At 38.5% G+C, this 20178-nt stretch overlaps 1 protein-coding gene across 1 annotated transcript in view; it reads right to left on the bottom strand.

Moving 5' to 3' along the window:
- Positions 1-455: 455 nt before the first annotated feature.
- Positions 456-20178, bottom strand: part of LOC139735405 (non-structural maintenance of chromosomes element 3 homolog) — a 33123-nt gene continuing 13400 nt past the window's right edge. The window contains exons 8-9 of the mRNA XM_071646158.1: positions 1291-1405; positions 456-930 (exon numbers count right to left, since the gene is read on the bottom strand). Of these exons, the coding sequence (XP_071502259.1) occupies positions 787-930; positions 1291-1405 (259 nt within the window). The 3' untranslated portion in view covers positions 456-786. The remainder of the gene's footprint in view (positions 931-1290; positions 1406-20178) is intronic.

The raw sequence follows: 20178 nt of genomic DNA, 5'->3' as shown, positions 1-20178 counted from the left end.
TGTCAATACATCTAGACATTTTCTCACATTATCTTACTGAGAACATCATGATTGTTACAAAAAAGTTAATTGTACCTGGTGTAAAAAATCACAGGATATGCAAACAGTAAGATACTTTCAACCCTCCATGACAAAAACAGAAAATGCCTCAAGAATTACCACAGTGTCGTGCTCTTAGTCTTAATCATGTCCAGGGAGTTACACTTGGCATGACATTACGAGCGAGTTTCTCCTTATTCATTTGTACATCCAAAGTCCACCTGACTATCAGGTGCATGGCAATCAGGAGTCTTTTGCACTTTGTCCGATAATCTAGACAAGGTCACATGACCTCATCATGCAAAGTTATCACTATTTGATCCACCTTTAACATGGAGGGCATCGATCCTTTGTTACATAGTATGTTCTGGAAGACTTTGGCAAACTCTGTCTTATGAAAAATACACATCGCCACCTCAAAGTCAAACATGCAGATCACAGCTGCTCACAAGGTCACTCTTATGTAGCATGCATGGGCCAGAAGGTGTAACGTACAGGGTCCATACACCACTCCGCTGGACATGTCCACTGTCTCCATGGTGATAAGCAGACACAGGAGTCTTGCTCTTGATAATAAATAGGCAAGGTATCTTGTTCTCCATAATAGGCATGCTATCCCAACATGAACACAATGTCTGCCTCTTATGGTTGGTGATTGCTGCGCTTGCCATAGATCATCTTTGCAAAGCTTGTCCACCCACAAGATGATGACTGCTGCCCCCATTCTCCCACTTGGAGACAGTCTTTCTAGTCCTCGTCCATATCTTGCTCCTGGTCGGCTGCTCCTTCCTCGTCATTGTCATAGAATGCGTCCGGGTCCAGGCCCTTCTCCAGGAGCACTTCACGGTACTGTGTCTTCCACACTTTAGGGTTGACATTATCACCGTAGAGCTGTATACCAAATGATCAAGGGGCAAGTAGGGACAAGTAACTACTACAGGCAGATCAGTATGGATGTTTTAATTGAAACCACACTGGAATAATTGGATATGGGGGAATAGTTGGGGTGAGACTTATAGAAAACAAATACAAAATCAGGCTAACAAACACAGTAATGAAGAATTTCAATGCACAGGTGATTCAAGAGGGTATGACAGATTGTGCAACATGATTATATCATAAGTATTACCAGGAGGACCAAACTGACTGGAAGAAATATTCTGTGCTAATTACACATGTTTCAACCCCTATGGTTGGCCTCTGCATAGGGATGTTGGACAGAAGAAGAAAAAGAAGAATGCAATTACCAACCTCTGCCACTGCCTTGATGATGCTCTCTTTACTGATCTCCTTCGCTGCTCTCATGCCCCACTTAAACTCATACTCCACTGGATCAGTGTTGGGTAACTTCACCATTTCCAAGTACCTGCAAACATGCAAAAAAAATACAATACACACATTTATGTATGTATACATGCATATATACATATATATGCATAAAAACACACACAAACGGACAATGCATAAACACACACAAACAGACACACACACAAATATTGATATACAGTGTGTATTACAAATCTTTGTACATGAGACTCTCAGAAATGAATCACTTAGACACATGTTTGTTCTCAAAATTGACTCGAGTCATAATATTTATGCTAATGAAACAATTACGGAAAAAAAAAACCCAGAAGCATACAAGGAACCAATCACTGGTGTTTTGTATGCATTATTTCCAAAGTCAAGAGGACTTCAGATAAATTAAATTGATCATGGTAACTCTCAAAGAACTGACTTGAATCCTCTGCCAGGGTTTTGACCAACTCATCCCAATATTTGGTGAGGCAATTTCTGCCTGCCACTAGCCGAGCAGGCTCGCACTAAGTTTGTATTGGCAGGTTACTATCTGTTGAAAAGAGAAAAATGATGGTATTTTCCGGCTTACAAGGTTTTCTGAGAGAAAACTAAAACGATGAGTCAGTGCCATGCACTGCCATGCCTGTGATGCTAAGAAAAGTTAGCAGGCCTCACTTCTCGTCTCAGTCAGCTGGCTTGGCCCGCCTACACAATGTGGTTACTAGACTGTGGTTACTGGCCTAGCGAAATGGGTACTATTAATAGGGCTCCCTCAAGGGCCAATGGAGACATATGACAGGAGATTAACGATTGCACCAACTAATGGGATGGGGCTTGATGTGTGTGTGTGTGGGGGGGAGGGGGGAGGGGGGTGAGCGGCAGACACCATGTGATAGGTAGAGGCCTTAATTATAGTACAGGAATTCGCATAATCTAATTTTAAATCTGTGATACTTTTATTGAGCTCTTGCCAAATCAGTTACCTTGTAAACAACAGCAAAAAACACCTAGAAATCTGTACATCTAGGTCTAAATTTTCAAACGACCTAAAATCTACTAGGTATACTCTGAGCAGGGAGGTGACAATACAAAAACCTCCCTGCTCTGAGCACATTCCACATGATTTAAACACAACTGCTGTACGAGCAATGGATTGTAAGAGTATAACATTTTGCTAATTGGAACTTGTAAAAAAAATATTAGTGATTGATTGAATGCACTATCAAGAACCACACTGCTGGAATGAGAAAGAAGTATCACCACTTTGTAGTATCACACCTTGGATTACAATACACGGAGCATCTATGTTTATATTGGGAGGCAATATTTTTTGCACATTAACTTTACAAATATCAATTGATTATAAATACAGCCAGCATTTTCAAGTCCAATCTAAAGGGACTGGACAGAATCCTTTGACTTATATCAATTTCAAATTGCAGCATAAAGTAAGCTTATATCTGTGCAGGTAGAATATTTCTTTGACCTAGGCAGTTTTGACTTGTGCAAGGTTGGCATGGGTGAGGTTGACTGTCTAATGAAATCACTGTGAAATATACGGTGTATACAGTAATCAAACTTGGAGTTTCAAGGACATATCAATGAAAAATTGATTCACATTCTAAATGTGTACAATTGGAGGTGACATTTAACCTTGCAATATCTTCACGGCAGGAAATAAATTGTGTATCACTCATGGGGAAAAAAAAAACAATTAACATAAAATCTAGGAGCCAATATTGTTTCAGTTAGGTGCATTCATATAATTAGTATACCAGGTAGTAGATTGATTTGTTTTATGGATTTAATATTTATTTAATACTTATTCATTTGAATCATTTAGGACAGTGCAGCGAAAAGCTCTTGCAGCGCAAAAGAATATTCATAGTTTCTGCTCTCAATAAATGATCCACTACCAATATTAAGACAAAGATCTGCAGAGTTTTAGATTACAGGATTGAAGAGTGAAGGGTTCATGGGGGGTGGGGAAAGAAAAAAGAAAAAAAGAGACTAAAAACAGGGTGGCTTTATGACAGTAGATACATACGATGGACATAAACTAACAGTGACAAACTGGGTATGAATGCAACCAGGTACATTTGTATCTCTACATGACACAGCCATTTTGTACTGTGATGATCTCTTACTAGGCTAGGAAGTTTCCACCCATGAACATCAGAAGCTATACTGTCCAACTCATATCTTCATGTGACTTGCCAAGGTCCCACCTTATCCTCATTAAATTATCACTTGGGGCTTATGTGATTGCTTGGCACAAATTTATGCCTTGTCATATTCTGGCCCCGCTTTATTAAAAGATATAATCAATCATAGATTTCCTTAACACACAGGCTGCCATAGACTTCTGATAGAAATCAACTATACAATCAATTATAACTCTTCATAAAACCAAGGAAGTACTAGTTTTCGCCTAGTACTGTACAAGAGGATATTTTTGCGCGACTAATTTTTCGCGCTTGGCCAGACGAAAAGAGTTTCGCGTGTTTTTAATTCCGCGGAATCAAGACATCAACCACTGGAACATACGGCATGCAAAAATATTCGCGTGCTTTTATTTTCGCGCTTGTTTTTGGTTGCGCGAAATGCATGAAAATTTCAACACCGCAAAAATTTGCACTTTTACAGTACCTCCTTGATAAAACAGGGCCTCTGTATTTGTGTTTGCAACCATGTCAAGTTACTGTACTGATTGTTTAAATCAGGAGTGGAATGGAAAGAAAAAAAGAGGGAATTATGAGACAATACAATTAAAGTCATGGCAGGGAGTGGTACTGTAAAACGAGAAATGTTCGCGTGCATTTTAATTTCGCGAATTTCGCGAGCGTGAAGATTCGCGAAATTAAAATGCACGCGAAAGTTCTTTTATACACTATATGCACTGAATGCCAGTAGCAGTTCGCGAAAATTTCATGCCGCAAAAAAGGCCGTCGGCTCCAATTCGCGAAAAATTCGTGCCGCGAATATATCATGTTTTACAGTATGTCACCACAAACCTTCACGCTACATATCTCTTTGGTTTGTGGTTTTGATGCGATATTTATTGAGCGAAAATATGTTTTCTTTTTTACTGTGTTCGTGTGAATCATGGGATGGAAAGAGTCTGGCACACTGTGAAAGTAAAGGCACACCCTCGATATGGATGTGGAGTGATGAGTGATCTGCTTGCACCTGCTTCTTGTATAAACTTCATTTCTGGAGGCAGAAAATGTCACGCACACTGTAATGGTTGCACAGGGAAGCAGGATTCTTTCAAACGTCGGGTGACTGAATGAAGAAAGTATAATAATTTCATAACGTTATAATGCACTCTGCCCGGCTTCTGAATTATGTAACGCCCACTGCCATTGATGCTTCTGTGCTTCAGGTATCATGTGCAAAAACTACAGCTGGTGAATTTAGTTTCTCATTTTGTAGACACAAAGAATGGAAACCCTTGCCAAAGGAACTGACCTATCACCCCAGAGTATATTCTCTTTAATTCTTGGTTTGTTTATATGACAATTTCAATATGTAGAACACATTGATCAGTACCGGTATTTTTTTTCTAATGTGCTTTGTATAGTATAAAAAACAAAACTGATATTATCATTGTAACTATGAAGTTGGCTGATGCCCAAGTTTTTTTAAATCTTTTTATTCAAACTGATTTGCTCAGCTGAAGGATATAATGCTTTTAAAATCTGGATGGTTTCTGACAAGTTTAGTTAAGATCTAAAACCATCTCTCCATGGTACGTAACCAAAACATCCCTACTAATTTTTATCTTTATCTAGAAAAAATTAGCCTGGAATAATTAAGTACCTCACTCCACAATGGCACCCCCCCAAAAAAAAAATAAAAAGAAAGAAAGAAAGAAAGAAAGAAATAAAGAAAGAAAAACAAAGAAAAACAAACAAACAAACAACAAACAAACAAACAAACAAGAAAACCTTGGTTCAACTTAACTAACAACTAAAGGGTGGTGAAAATGATAGCATCTTGTTTTGAGAACAATTTGCATGGTAAAAACACCTTTTCAATTTCTTCTTCTTCTTCTTCTTCCATAATTACATCCCTATCAATCAGGTACTAGGCCTCTATCATGATTCAACGAGTGGTGTCCTCCATCGGTCTGGAGAGAGGATGTGAGTGGGCGTCGCCAGCTCATCATCTACTAATTCTGGCACTCATCAACACAATAATGATGAGTTGAGCTCGGGCGAGGGACGCGTGGGAGTGGAAACTGAAGTACCCCTTGTTATTCGCTAACAAACACACACTCATATTTATATGTATTAATTGGCTACTACTGCACCATGTCCGGACAGATTGGCTTGGTCCAAGGTAGCTGGGTGTTTGGGAATGATAACATCTCGAGTAAAAGGAACGATGGGGCATGAAACCCTTCAAACCAAGCCACACCCACGCATGAAATCTATGAAAATATGTCATTTTTAACACACAATCAACAGGAAATGTAACGATAGAGATCATTGGAGAGAAAACACCATTCCAAAATACCTGAAACAGAAGCTAGACCTCTCCTATTACTGCTGTGTACAATGACAAGGTAGCAACATCAGTACAAACAACACTAGTAGCAGTGACAGAAGCATAAACTCTGAAGCCCATATACTTCTGTATATCCCATTTATTTGGTGAGTCTGCAATTGGGCATTCCTGACAATTATGCGAGTGGTTAAAGGGATGGTACAGTACTGGTGGAGATGAAAATTGGGCTTTTACATTTTTGCGAGATACCAAGAAAACACTTCTGATATAGTACAGAGCATAAAATTTTAAGAGGAATTCCAAGTTTATTTGATGAAAATCGGGTTTGGAATGACTGAAACATCCAAAAACAAAGTAAAACAAAATGGTCGTAATAATGTGTGGGTTCCACACTTTATTAGAATAACTCTTTTTTGGATATCTCGGCCATTTCAAAACCAATTTTCATCAAATAAACATTTCATTTCTCATAGAATTACATGCTCTTTCATATTTCATAAGAGGTTTCTTATTATCTCACCAAAAATGTTAGAAACCTGAAATTAGGTCTCAACCAAAACTATACGATCCCTTTAATTGAAATAGAATTGGTGCTTGTAGAATACAGCAATGGGCAGAGAAATGTACATGTGCATATTGCATTCACGTCGGGATCAGAGTCAATATTTCCATGTGTTGTAAAATTTGCAAATCGCATCTGACTTGCGAAATTTGCAAAAATGAAAACCCCACAAACTATATGTGGCATGTATAGGACTTAAAATGACTTTATAACATGGATTTTGGCCACACCATACAAATGTGCACTGTAGAAGTGGAAATTTTCGTAGTGTCGAAATTTTCGAGAATTTCGTGCAAGAGGAAGCTAGTGCAAAAATAAAAGCATGTGAATATTTTTGCTTGCCGTATGATCCAATAGTTGATGTCTTGATTCCGCGGAATTAAAAAGACCCAAAACCTATCTTATCTGGCCGAGCGCGAAAAATTACTCACGCAAAAATATCCACTTTTACAGTATTGGGGCCTCAGCTTGTCTGTGCCCTACATTAGACAACATTGTACATTATCTATGGTGTGTATGCAGAGAACTAATGAACTTGTCATGACTATGGCTTTCTAGCCATCACTGCTAAACTCTGCGATAAAACTAGGAATCTCCCTAAACTTCCATGTATTCTGTATCAATGCCATCCCATGCAATGCTTCTAATTCAATCAGCCCTGAATGAGTCTTCGTTCCAATGCTCTCAGTCATACTTTGCCATGCTATTTAAATAGCATTTGATAATCCCCCCCCCCCAAAAAAAAAAAAAAAAAAAAAAAAATAGCGGATGTACTGTAAGTTAGACAGCGCCACTCAGGTGAAATGATCATCTAACAGCTACATGAAGCTAATTTTGGTTCCCAAGGATAATCAGATTTACTAAATCTCTTTTCATTGACAATTCATTCTGGGATAATCCGTGGTGAGCAGCAAGCATGGTATGTACAGTGGATGTGAGGACTGGCAAACAAAAAAAATCAAGTTTCACTGAAATGCGATTTGGTTGCTATTCTTCCTTTAGATCTGGGATCTGTACAAACACACCATTCATGCACTACAATCATGAAGTGCAATTCCACTACTGTATACGCTATAATTTTCGCGTACATAAATTTTCGCAAATTGCCGCTGTCACATATTTTCGCGAGTGGTTAAATTCGCGATTGGGGGACCAGAGAAAATATGAAGTGGCAAAGAAAGTGTGAATTTTCAACTTACTAGCAAATAAGAATGATACTAGTAATACACTGCATGAAAAAAACTTACCAAACTCTGCGAACTAGTAAGTTAGAATTCAACATTTTTGAAGTGGTTAAGTCCATTGCGCTAGATTTCTGACGAGTGTTTTCCTTGCGATAATGGATTGGCTCTCTACAGTATTCGTAAGTAGACGTGGACGTGCGTAAACAAGCTTAGCCAGTATGGTCTGTTCAGTAAGCCGTGACATGGTATAGTAGTACTGAAATGTTCGTATCATCAAGGCAAGGGATTCATTTTGGAAGGTAATATTTTCGCGTGTTGTTAATTTCGCGAATAGCTCCCGACTCGCGAAATTCGCGAAAATAAAACCCCCGCGAAATATATAGCGTATACAGTATTTACTATGAGAAGACAGTGCTCAAACTTAGCAGTGGCCTGGGGCCACTAAAAATTGATGTCCGGCCAAAAAATTTCCCAAAATGCTATCTTTTGGTGGCCGATTGGGCAGCCTAAATTCATATTAATTTGTGTATTTCCTTGTATTTTGGGCCACCAAAATTTCATATTTAAAGATTTTAGTGGCCTGAATGGCCACCAGAGACAGAAGTTAGTATTGAGGCCTGGATATCAACTAAACAGCACTGTAAGAGTTTAATGAAAACTTGATGCAAAAGTAGGAATGCTTGCAATTTGAAGTTTCAAATATTTCAGAAAATCATGATTAATTACACTTGCAAATTAGATATGATGTCACTGCCTCACAAGTCTTGTATTGACTTGCACAGAAGTATTCATTAAATGAATCTTTTCTTAAATCAAATTGATAAAATAATAAAGAATGTATTATATATCATAATTTGATTCAAGCTTTTGTAGTGTTGTTTTAAACCAGCAAATGACTTTGAGCATAACAACTTTGCTAAATCGTTTACAGTACCAAAAATATGATTCTCATATTTTCTTTGTGTACAAACCTATGAGATTATTACTGAGTCGATGACATCATCATCTCTTTACATGTTATGACCAAAATTACTGCTTCATGAAAATGTGAAATTTGTTGAATTGATCGTTTCATGCCCACTTTATAACTCCCACGAAAACAAATTTTGAATCTGGAGCAGCAATGTACTCTAAATTCACTTGTAAACATTTCAATTTCCTGTTTCTTTGCTTGCCAGGAGTATTTCGCAGAAGGTTGTTTGCATCGCTACTTCACACTACTTCAGGGAAATGCCAAATCCTTAATTAAGTAATTCCCGCTTAACATTAGCCTTTGACAAGGCTCTCTCGCCGTACAAGCAGAAGGTCATTACAGGATGCAAAATCAAATGACCAGTGAGAGGCAAGCCCTTAATGAAACAGCTTTTGGGGATCCATCTGATTTTATTTTGTTTTGTTTTGTTTTGTTTTTATTTTCACATTAGGAAACCGTTTCATGAAAGTTGTCAGCCCTGACAAGTTGTCAATTCCTGACAATCACCATAGTAAGCCAATGACCAGAGCTTCTCAGCTCATCAAAACCAAGGATTTCATTGAAATTGCCAGAGACTGACAACTTGTCAGGGCTGACAACTTTCATGAAGCAGTGCCCAAGTCCTTTGAAATAAAAAATTTCGCTGCTGTCATTCGGTAGAGGAAAAATCACAACCAGTCGGCAGATATGTCTGAAGGAGCTTATGCATTTCACACTGACAGCAGATGAGTGAATATACCGAGTCCATTAGTCCACGAGACTAAATAAATTAGTCAGTGCTGAATTATTCAATAGGGGCTGCCGGATCCCCAGGCTGCATGAATAATAATCATATTTTGGATCTCAAAAAGTCATTGCACTGATGCCTCAGGCTTTGAGTGTTCAGCTGCGTTCATTCATGATTGTCGGAACTAACAACAGCAAAAGGGTCTTGAAAAAAGACTAACTTTGGATTGTGGATAGCCTGGCAGGTCGAGTGATGACTTTACTGCATCCATTACATGTGGGTGAGTACCATCATGAAGTAATGAAGTGTTGCTGCGATACGAGCACTACTCTAACAACTCCGCAGGCAATTTCGGAGAAATGAATGACAACATCGCACCTCACAAGGACATCAGCTCTGTAATCTTTCTCTTACCGATCAGAAAGGTTTAGAACTGTGAAAATTGAGCAAATGACTAAGACAAGCCCATCTGATTAGGTTTTATTTTTCCAAAACATGACAACTAACCCTATCTCTTACTTCTGAGCAAATGGTAAACTTGTCTAATATTTCACTTGACACTGCCTAAGCAGGGTCCTGTTTCATTAAAGTTGAGATCAAACATAAATCAGAAAATCAAACATAAGTCTCTGAATACTCAATTCTGATTGGCTGATGTCTGACTTATGTTTGATTTTCTGACTCATGTTTGATTTGAATGTGTAGACATTTACAAAGTACACCACCGATATACACTCCTGTGCATGCTGTCAACACTGACCATCATATGTCTTTCATTGCAAGCTCCTAATCTCCATTACATAGGGTTTCCACAGCTGTCTAAGAGGTCTAATTTGTGGAAAATGTACATATGTATGTGTATGTGCACAAATCTATTTAGCATTTCATAATATTCATCATGTCATATTTGTTGTGAGCATATATTCCTGAATATGGTGAAATTTTTGCAGTTATTCTATCTTTTTTATTTTTTGCACAGGCTCTCGGCAATGAAAAATACCAACACGCAAGCATACTGACGAAGAGGAAAACAAAAATTGCCCCACACATACCATCCCAGGCCACTGAAATAAAAAATCTGGCTAGGTATTGGGTGAAATAGCTGAAGAATATGACACTTACAGATTTCATCTTTAACAACGTACAAGCTTAAATACATGTGAATCAAAACATCAAAACGTAAATGCTACAAGAAAAGGTGCATAAATGAAAATGCTACTGCACAAAGTACATTACAACTACTGTAATTGTGGATGAGGGGTGTTTGTGTGTGTGTGTGTGTGTGTGTGTGTGTGTGTGTGTGTGTGTGATGTGTGGTGCGTGTAGGTGCGTGTTTTGTGTTTATTTCATTTCCCCCATGCACATACAGCTCTCAAAATGTTATCGGGGCTCTTACAAAATAAGACGAGATATTTAAACAGACTGTTGTGTGATCATGTCTAAGTGGAAATTTTTAGCACCAACTTTTGAACTTGGTCTGAATCATGTTTTGGCACTATGCTGCTTTGGCTACACCTTTCCCTGAGTCATGCCAACCACATGAACCAACTTGTGAAGGGCACAGCCCTAGGGTTTGGGAACAGTAGACCCTACCTCTGAATCATGGAGACTGAGAGAAAGGGCTATGAGAAGAAAGATTTAGTGACGGATGGACAGACAAGACAAGAAGACAAATTAAAGAAGACAGATTCAATTAGAATAGACAGAAAAGCATGAATAAAGAGAAAGAATTTTATAAAGCAATGTTTAGGTTTCACAATATCAGCAAACAGAGTCACACACACACACACACACACACACACACACACACACACAAATTAATAAATGAGATCTTGAAGAATGATCTCAAATTATATCTTCACCTAATGAATCATGAATGGACTTGCTCAATTATTTCCCATAATCTCATATGACATAAAATAAATGTTGTCTGCTCATCACATTTTAGTGAATGCAGTTAGTTCACCTCGGTTAATTAAAGCAAAAGGGGGTTTTGAAGCCTCCTACACCAGCCTCAAGCAGCCTTTCAACTCAGTGAATACAGAAGTCGTGGGGACATTGACACAAAGTCTCTGAGACGTCTCTACGATGTTTCCACATCATTGCCAGTAGGTTGCCATGGGTCTCTGCAAGGTAGAGATGTGGCAGACAAAAAGTGCCCACAACAAGGCTGCAATTATAAGGAGACGCCCAGAAGAAGTCTCTGAGATCAGTTGGAGACTGGAAACATTCTCTGAAAAACTCAGAAGTGTTTGATTATCTCGCGACTCCTTGGAGATCCAGCTAGTCTCTGTGATCAGCAAGACTCGCGTTGCCACCAGGTCGCCATTGGGACCCTGTTTACAGTGCAGGGCCGGGCTCGGCCGTGGCTCGGCCGTGGCCGAGCCCGGCCTCAATTGCGCGGCCGAGCCTCGCAATTTTGTCCGTTTACACTGCTGGGCTCGGCCGCCCTTTTGATTCAAACCTTTCAATATTTTGTCGTAGTGGCGCTCTACTTGTAAACATACGCAATTTGGTATTGTCTGGTTTTCAGACTCTTTGCCAAATGAAGTCCGTGGCAACGAAGTCGACGTTCGGGCAAAGGCCTTTGCCGAAGGAAAAAATCATTTGCAGGACAAAACTACCTTATACTATACTAGATTTCGACGTTGAGGAGGTTAATATCCTGAACAGCGAAATACTACAGGCAGAGGGTTTGGAAGCCAGACTAATACTGGCCGCGCATTTGGCCAAGTTTGTGTTTACATTGAGAAAAGGCCGGGCTCGGCCGCGGCCAAGACCACCTCCAGAGCGAGGACAAATGCGAGGCCAATTTTGGCCTCGCATTTGGCCTTTTGCGCGTTTACACTGAAGCGGGGCTGGGCTCGGCCGCGGCTGAGCCACGGCCGAGCCTCGCACTGTAAACGGGGTCCAAGTCTCCACACTAACGAGATGTCCACTTAAATCTCCTCTCTACCAACGTGTATGAATTGGTACCCAGCATGAAGCCACATGTTAATGTGATTGGGTTTTGACACGTGCATATGTGCATGTTTTGAATTGCAGTGTGGCTAGAATGCTCTCCAAGGAGACAGGCGAGAGCACTGTAGGTGTGGGTTGGATTCCAGTGACTGGGGTCAGCAAATGTTTTATAAAATACTTTAACCTTTGATAACTAGTTCAGACTATCTTCGTGCAGGTGTTTATGGGGAAATGTGTGTTATAGCAAAATCAACTAGTCCTCAATGGGTTAAACGCCACCAAGTGAAGATCACTGCAGGAGGAATAACTTTTGTTATTGTCACTACTACTGAGACCTGTTCCGATACCACGGAAATGTTGGTCAGTGCCACCTGGGTCCTTGCAATCTCTCTTCGGCCGGCGGGAAAAACAGGAACTGACAGAAAAGGGGAATAGGAACACTAAATGGGCGAACGGTCACAAGATGGTGAAGTGAGATAATCCAATGTAGGTTCCTCTAAATGGAGATAATTGGCTGTTCACACGTCTCTCAGTTTGCCATTAAATACTCATCAGGGTGAACCTACAGAGTGAGTGTGGACTAATGCACCTGGGTCTGTTCTTATTTTGACCTTTAATTTGTATCTCCTTCCTACTCTTCCCCCACCCTCCAATCAAAAGGAAAGGACACAAACACAACGTCATGTGTGTTCATAAACTGATAAAAGCGACAAACAGACTGGCAAAGAATTCTATTTGAAAAATAAGTTTGATTACAAACTTTAAGGTAGGTACACAAACTCATTTAATTTTATCCTGTCATTTTACAGTCATGCACTGCACATGATGATTCTACATCAAACAATTGTGCCTTACTGCATGCATATTATTTTATAGCTATTCTGATTATCACTGATCTTAAACAGATCTATCTCTAAATTAATAACCTGCAATGTATTGTACCAAACATGAGTGGATTTTGTTCCATATTTTTTTTTTTCATTTTACTGTATGATATGGCCAAAATTGTAAGGTAGCAGATGATGACCTTTGCAAATGACTTTTAGCCAGTCTTTTCTTTTTTTCTTCAAATTTGAACACGTGAAAGACTTGTCATATCTCATTCTCATGACATGTCTGATTAAATTTCATCAATCCCCTCACTGCATGAGTTCTAAGTATTGCCTGATAAAACAATCCAAACATTGTGCCATTGACCTTGTTTTGTAACCCATGACCCATGATCTCACGTCCAGTCCAGCAATTAGCGGGATCTTTCTGCCCATCTGAATGTGGGCGAAAAATCTTGGTATTTGGATAGCGATCGACATCATGCTATTTTGTCTGTATGAATCTCACTAATGTGTTCTCCATGTATTCAAACCTAAAGCCCCAGTCACATAGAAACACGGATCTTCAAGGAACTACATGATGATCCAGGGAGTTCCGGGATAGTTTTGCCCTGGATGGAGCATCGATGAGCGTTGATGACTGTACAAACGGTATCAACACGGCAGCTACACGGACAAGGCCGGAACAGCATGGCATCTACACGGCACGTACATGGACCAACACGGCAGCTACGCGCCAGCCACACGGACCATCCCGGACTGCTCTGCCAACACGGCAGTCCCCAGACAACCCCAGATGTTTTTGACCTCCAAAAGTTGCCATGTTGGCCTCCCGGATGTCCAAGGATGCCCAAGGCGTCAACACGGATCTCTCCCTGGATCACCCCGGATCAAATCCTGGGTGATCCGGCATGTCTATGTGACTGGGGCTTTAAGTAAATTCCTTCTGTTTTATCACCCCTTCCCCCTTGATATTAGATTTTGAATCTCAACACCTGTTCAGCAACCAAGAACATCACCAGCTGTTTACTTGGCCACTCATGAATGTGTGCATTCTACAAACGCACATATGCTCTATGGCATGCACAGTCACACATGTACATGGGCACGTACGCATTAGTACAGACTGGTGCATACACAGAGACATACACAGAGACACACACACGCACATATATATATATATATATATATATATATATATATATATATATATATATATATATATATATACATATATATATACATATGGGTGAGAATTTTGAACGATGTACAATTGCCAATTTTTGTACCTTATGACATTCTTTCCCTTATAACACGCCAGGATGATCTAAGAAACCAGATTTTTTCATGTCATCTCAAAGATTGGTAAATTTCCTTTCAGGAAATATATGGTTTGGTTGACTTTTGCCTGATATTTTTCATTTCACAAGGACTTAAAGCGTAAAAATACGGTAAAAACGCTATTTTCACAATAATTTTTGTTTTTTCAAACTAATGATGTGCATTTTTAATGGTACGTGGCATCTAATATCTGACCATGTTCTGGATCTGACATATCATGGGTATGTACCACAAAATTATAAGAACTTTATGAGCACGTATAAAATTACAGAGAACAATTAAAATATCAAAGTCCTAAACAGACGAACGTCCGTGATGCTTTTATTTCTATCACTGCTGCAAATTCTACTTTGTTGTCCCAACTGTAACGTATACGAAAATTTGGTGTTTCACCTAATGAACATATCCTGCAAAAATTGTACGTCTGCTGGCTGTGCATGGGACGTAATATTCTTTTATGCAAAATTATACTCAGTTTTCGTCACGGACGTGCTTCCGCTATTTTCTAATAAAAATCGTAGCCCATGAAACGTTATTGGCGATATTGTTCTGAGTCGTAATCAACTAAGATCTAGCAACACGATGATATGTTTGTTTTGAGTTTTTGTCCATCCTTTGTCAAATAGGAACCGAAATTATATTTTTAGACGAACCTCCAAGAAAAAAAAGAACGTCCGTGATGATTAAAACGTTTTCGAGTGGGACACCATCTTGCTTTGATGGCGAAGGTGCATTTTACCTTTGACTCTCTAGCCGAGAAGCTGCATGCCATTTTTGGAGCGGACTGAGGTTCGTCCGCAGTTTTTGGACCATGCAATTCACCAAAAACCATGCATATAATTAATATTTTCTCTGCAAATTCACCTCCTGATCCCCCTCTGAGCAATACATATGTTGTAAGGATGTCAAATTTCTTATAATTTGCATTGACAATACCTTTTCAAATTTTTGAAAGAGTTAGGAAGGCTAGGTACTCTCTGCCGATTAGTTATCCGTCCTGGAACATGACCCTAGTAGTAGAACGAACGTCCGTGATAATTCCAGAGAACGTCCGTGACGTATGCAATCCCTCCGATAGGGATAACTTGTCCCGAAAGTGTCCTGTATTCTTTAAAACTTTTGGCTCGTATAGCGACAAATAAAGTTTTACAAAGTAGAAAATGAGTTTAGAGCAGTAGTTTCAGATTTTTTAAGGCGTTATGTGATCATGATGAACAAACAATTGAAAATTTACTCAGAATTTTACGCTTGTTTTCCCTCTAATTATACAAAAAAACAGCTAAACACTTAAAACAAAGTTACAGGAAAATGGAATTTTGCGTAATCTGTAATTTCTGTGCGTTTAAATTTCTTTCTAATGAGGTTCTGGAGACAATTTGTACTGTTACAGGTTCTGAAAGTTTCGCTCACGGACGTTCTGTCCTAGAAAGGAAATTTCTGACAATTACAAATATATCACTGCACATAAGATTAATGTTAGTTGAAAATATTACCAAATCACCGAGCCGCTCATACCCGAAAGTGAATAGCGTTCAGCACTCAATTTACCTGTAATAACAAACGGAAAACGTTTTTTTCACGGATGTTCGTTGGTTGAATAAGTCAGTGGATTACATAGTAGGAGAAAGAGGATCAGTGCCACTTTTTAGTGACAGGTGCTCTAAGTGTTTATCTTTTGAGTATGGTAGCTGCCGTCTCCAACAGAACACATCCAGTTTTGGTCTCCATAACGGACGTTCGCTGTAATTGTCATGATATTAAATGCCTTAATTCATTCTTATTTTTCTCTTCATGACGATTTTTCTCTCATTCCTTCAATAGCCTGAACATGCTGCGACCAAATAGAAAACAAATAACAAAACAAAACAAACCAAAACAAATCCGAAAAGTGCTACGCAATCACATTCAGGATAATGACGGAAGAAGTCTGTAATGAGCATGTGTTGAATAAGAAACGGAAAAGTTTCAAAAGGACGTGGAAGCAGTTGAATGAAAATGACTGAGGAACAGAGAAGGGAACGAGCTCCAACACACAGAGAAAAGAATTGCCAGTGCACTCCCATTATACCAAATTCCTCTGGAGAAGTTTTTGTTTGTTTGTTTATGTTTTTTATTCATCGAAATGCCGTCACAAGCGAACAAAAATCATTCAGTATACAATATTGTCTGATGAAAACACACAAATCCTCCGCTTATCATCACATGATGTTGTTTTATACTCATAAATGAAAAGCAATATTCATTTGTAATTGTTTCCAATATTTTTTTTTCATTTTACATTTAAGAGACAGAGAGATCGTCAATTTGTTTGTGCATTTGTGCTTACTTTGAAAACACATGCTCAAAAAAGTAATGATTAAGAATAGGTTTAACTTTGCACTTTGATACGTTCGCTCTTCCAAAGATTCGTTACTCCGATGTCCAAAGGTTTGTTATTCCAAAATGAAAAAAAAAATTGTAGTTAATTCAGGAGGTTTGTCATTAGAAATGTTTTTCGAAAAATAGATATTAAGGATCATTATTTTTAGGTCCGTTCTTCTAAAAGTGGAATGGGCCTAATATTCGTTTAGGTGAAAACGGTTATTATGAGGTTTTGAAATTGGAGGATTTTAGTTGTTAACTTGTTTCTCCACATTTGGATAAGCGAACATAATTTTTCATGTTCCAATTAATAAGCCTTTCGGTTAACCTTCGGAGATTCCTTTCATTTACCGAATAAAAAAGCTTCATAATTATACGAACTCTATCAATTTTCGTATTGACAAACTGTATGAATAACGAGCCTCCGAAATGACGCGCTACAAAAGGTTTGTTATAACAAACCATATTGTATAATATCGAAGTCACAAACATCCATCCAAGTTATATGGACTTATTATGGACTTGTTATGACGAAACTTCGCAGTATCGAACCAATTATCATTTCTGACTAATATAATAACACAAATTCTCCTCGGTAACAGTGGGTAACACGAAGAGCAAACACAGAGAGATTTCTTCCTAACATATTCGTTTGCCCTCCCAAGCTAAACTTCGTATTTCTTTAACGGAGCACATTTCTGTTGTTTTTCTATATTAATTCTTTGTCATAATTTTAGCTGTGACCATGTTCGTTATATAAAAAGCAAATTTTGCATTGTAGACTTTATATAACAACTTTAGGACCTGAATATTTACTTTATGATAACGATATTTTGATAAATATATTCGTTCTCAAGGATGGACTACGTCACTGAGATTACACGTACGTTTGTATGTTCATTTACGAGAGATGGAAAAATTGTTTTCTTTGATTCCCCAGTATGAGAAGATAAACAAGCTTATATATTTGAGAATTGGTAATATCTATTCAGGATTTTGCAGAGGAGTTTGTTCTCGACATGAAATTGCTGTTTGTTGTAAGTAGAATGCGTTTCCAACTCAAGAGAGCTGCATTGTTCAATATCTTGTTTGTTCCGAACGTCTGTGAGCTACATGCGAACCTCCGTGATGAAAACTATGCTATGTTTGTTGGGTTATAGAGACTGCCCAGATGAGATACATCTTTAAAAGGTATATTATTATTTGGGAGTGAGGATTTAAGTATGGGATAGTGAAATAAGAGGTGAAAATATTGAGTTTCAGTAAAATGCGCGTAAAGTCAAGAAAGTGTTTAGCGGAAGAGCAATATTTCCACAGAAATGACGAATTTAGTTAAATCATCAGTTGTCTACCATTACGTACAGGTTAAGAGTACAAGCTTAATATTCTGCAATCACGTACACATGTCCCTTAAGATATTTCGTTAGGATTTTGAACTGAATCAGATCTTTGGAAACTATGTTAAATGGTATTCAAATGTGTGTGCAATACTATTCCTCACGGATGTTCGCTGCTCTGGACATGGTAAACTTCAGCGGTGAATAAAAACTTGTTCCTCTGGGAAAATCCTAGTATAATTGGGTTCATATTAGAGCTTGAGTTATACTCTTTCAGGTAAGATGAAGGATTTGGAGAAATTCCTACTTTTTAAATTTTGCCTTGTTTTGGCTCAATTGTACATCGTTCAAAATTCTGACCCATATATATATATATATATACATATATATATATATATATATATATATATATATATATCTATATATATATGCACAGACACACATTCATAACAGCACATCATGAAAGATGCTCTACTACAGCATTCTCAATAAAATGGCAGACACAATTACACACACTCAAGTAACCGTGCATTCATCAAATATGGAGCACCACAGAAAAGATGCCCTCATGATATTTGGCTTATCACTTTGTATGAGGGCATCAACAATATGATGAAAGTGATTAGAGCACTCTAAAAATAAAATCTACCCACTGAGTTAGTGAAGCCATTTATACACAGCATTATATACCTGGGGGATACTATGGAAGAAAAAGGAATGGTTTGATCTGGCTACATACTATTAATACTACTTCACATCTTTAGAGAGATTTTATTTCAAATAGGCAAGTTTACATAAAATATCAAAATAAGGTCAAAGGTCAAAGAAGTCAAAGGTCAAAATTCTGTGTAGAAGTTTTGAAGCCCTCACCTAGTGCCATCACATAAAGCAAATGGAATCGAAATCGGGTTAGAAATGGCGAAGGAGTAGCATTTTGTAGCCAATGTACAATATAGGTCAAAAATCAAGGTCAAAGGTCAAAGAAGACAAAGGTCAAAATTCTGTGTAGAAGTTTTGAAGCCCTCACCTGGTGCTATCACATAAAGCAAACGGAATCGAAATCGGGTTAGAAATGGCGAAGGAGTAGCATTTTGTAGCAAAATGCAGAATATAGGTCAAAAATCAAGGTCAAAGGTCAAAGAAGTCAAAGGTCAAAATTCTGTGTAGAAGTTTTGAAGCCCTCAACTAGTGCCATCATATAAAGCAAACGGAATCGAAATCGGGTTAGAAATGGCGAAGGAGTAGCATTTTGTAGCAAAATGTACAATAAAGGTCAAAAATCAAGGTCAAAGGTCAAAGAAGTCAAAGGTCAAAATTCTGTGTAGAAGTTTTGAAGCCCTCACCTAGTGCCATCACTTAAAGCAAACGGAATCGAAATCGGGTTAGAAATGGCGAAGGAGTAGCATTTTGTAGCAAATGTACAATATAGGTCAAAGGTCAAGGTCAAAGGTCACAACTGAAATTCTGTGTAGAAGTTTTAAAGCTCCCATGTAGTGCTATCATATAAAGCAAACAGAATCAAAATTGGCTCATAAATGGCAGAGAAGTAGCAAATTGAACATTTTGATCACACACGGACGCACACACGGACGGACGCACGGACGGACGGACGGACGCACGGACGCACGGACGCACAGACACACACACGTACGGAGCCCGTTTCATAGTCCCCTGCTCGAACTCGTTCGGCGGGGACAATAAGAGATGAATGGGGTTTACAAGTGAAACAAAAAACAATTGCGGTACACAATACTGTAGAAGTGGACATTTTCGTTGTGTTGAAATTTTCGCACATTTTGTGCAACCAGAAGGTAGCATGAAAATAAAAGCATGCAAATATTTTTCCTTGCCATATACAACATTTGTATGTTCCAATACTTGATGTCATGATTCTGCAGAATTAAAAACAAGCAAAACTCTTCTTACCTGGCAGAGCGCGAAAAATTAGTCGCCCCAAAATAACCACTTTTACAGTATATATTAACACTAGCTTAGACTGAAGCTGGTGAGTGAAAGTTTTGTTCTCACCCAAAAATAAAATAGAAAAGAAAA

This window comes from Diadema antillarum, unplaced genomic scaffold (assembly GCF_040938485.1).
Source record: "Diadema antillarum isolate AM-2024a unplaced genomic scaffold, OU_Dant_1.0 seq00000576_RagTag, whole genome shotgun sequence".
In the NCBI taxonomy this organism is placed as follows: domain Eukaryota; kingdom Metazoa; phylum Echinodermata; class Echinoidea; order Diadematoida; family Diadematidae; genus Diadema; species Diadema antillarum.
The sequence above is the reverse complement of the archived record's forward strand: the minus strand, read 5'-3'. Positions and strand labels throughout refer to the sequence as shown.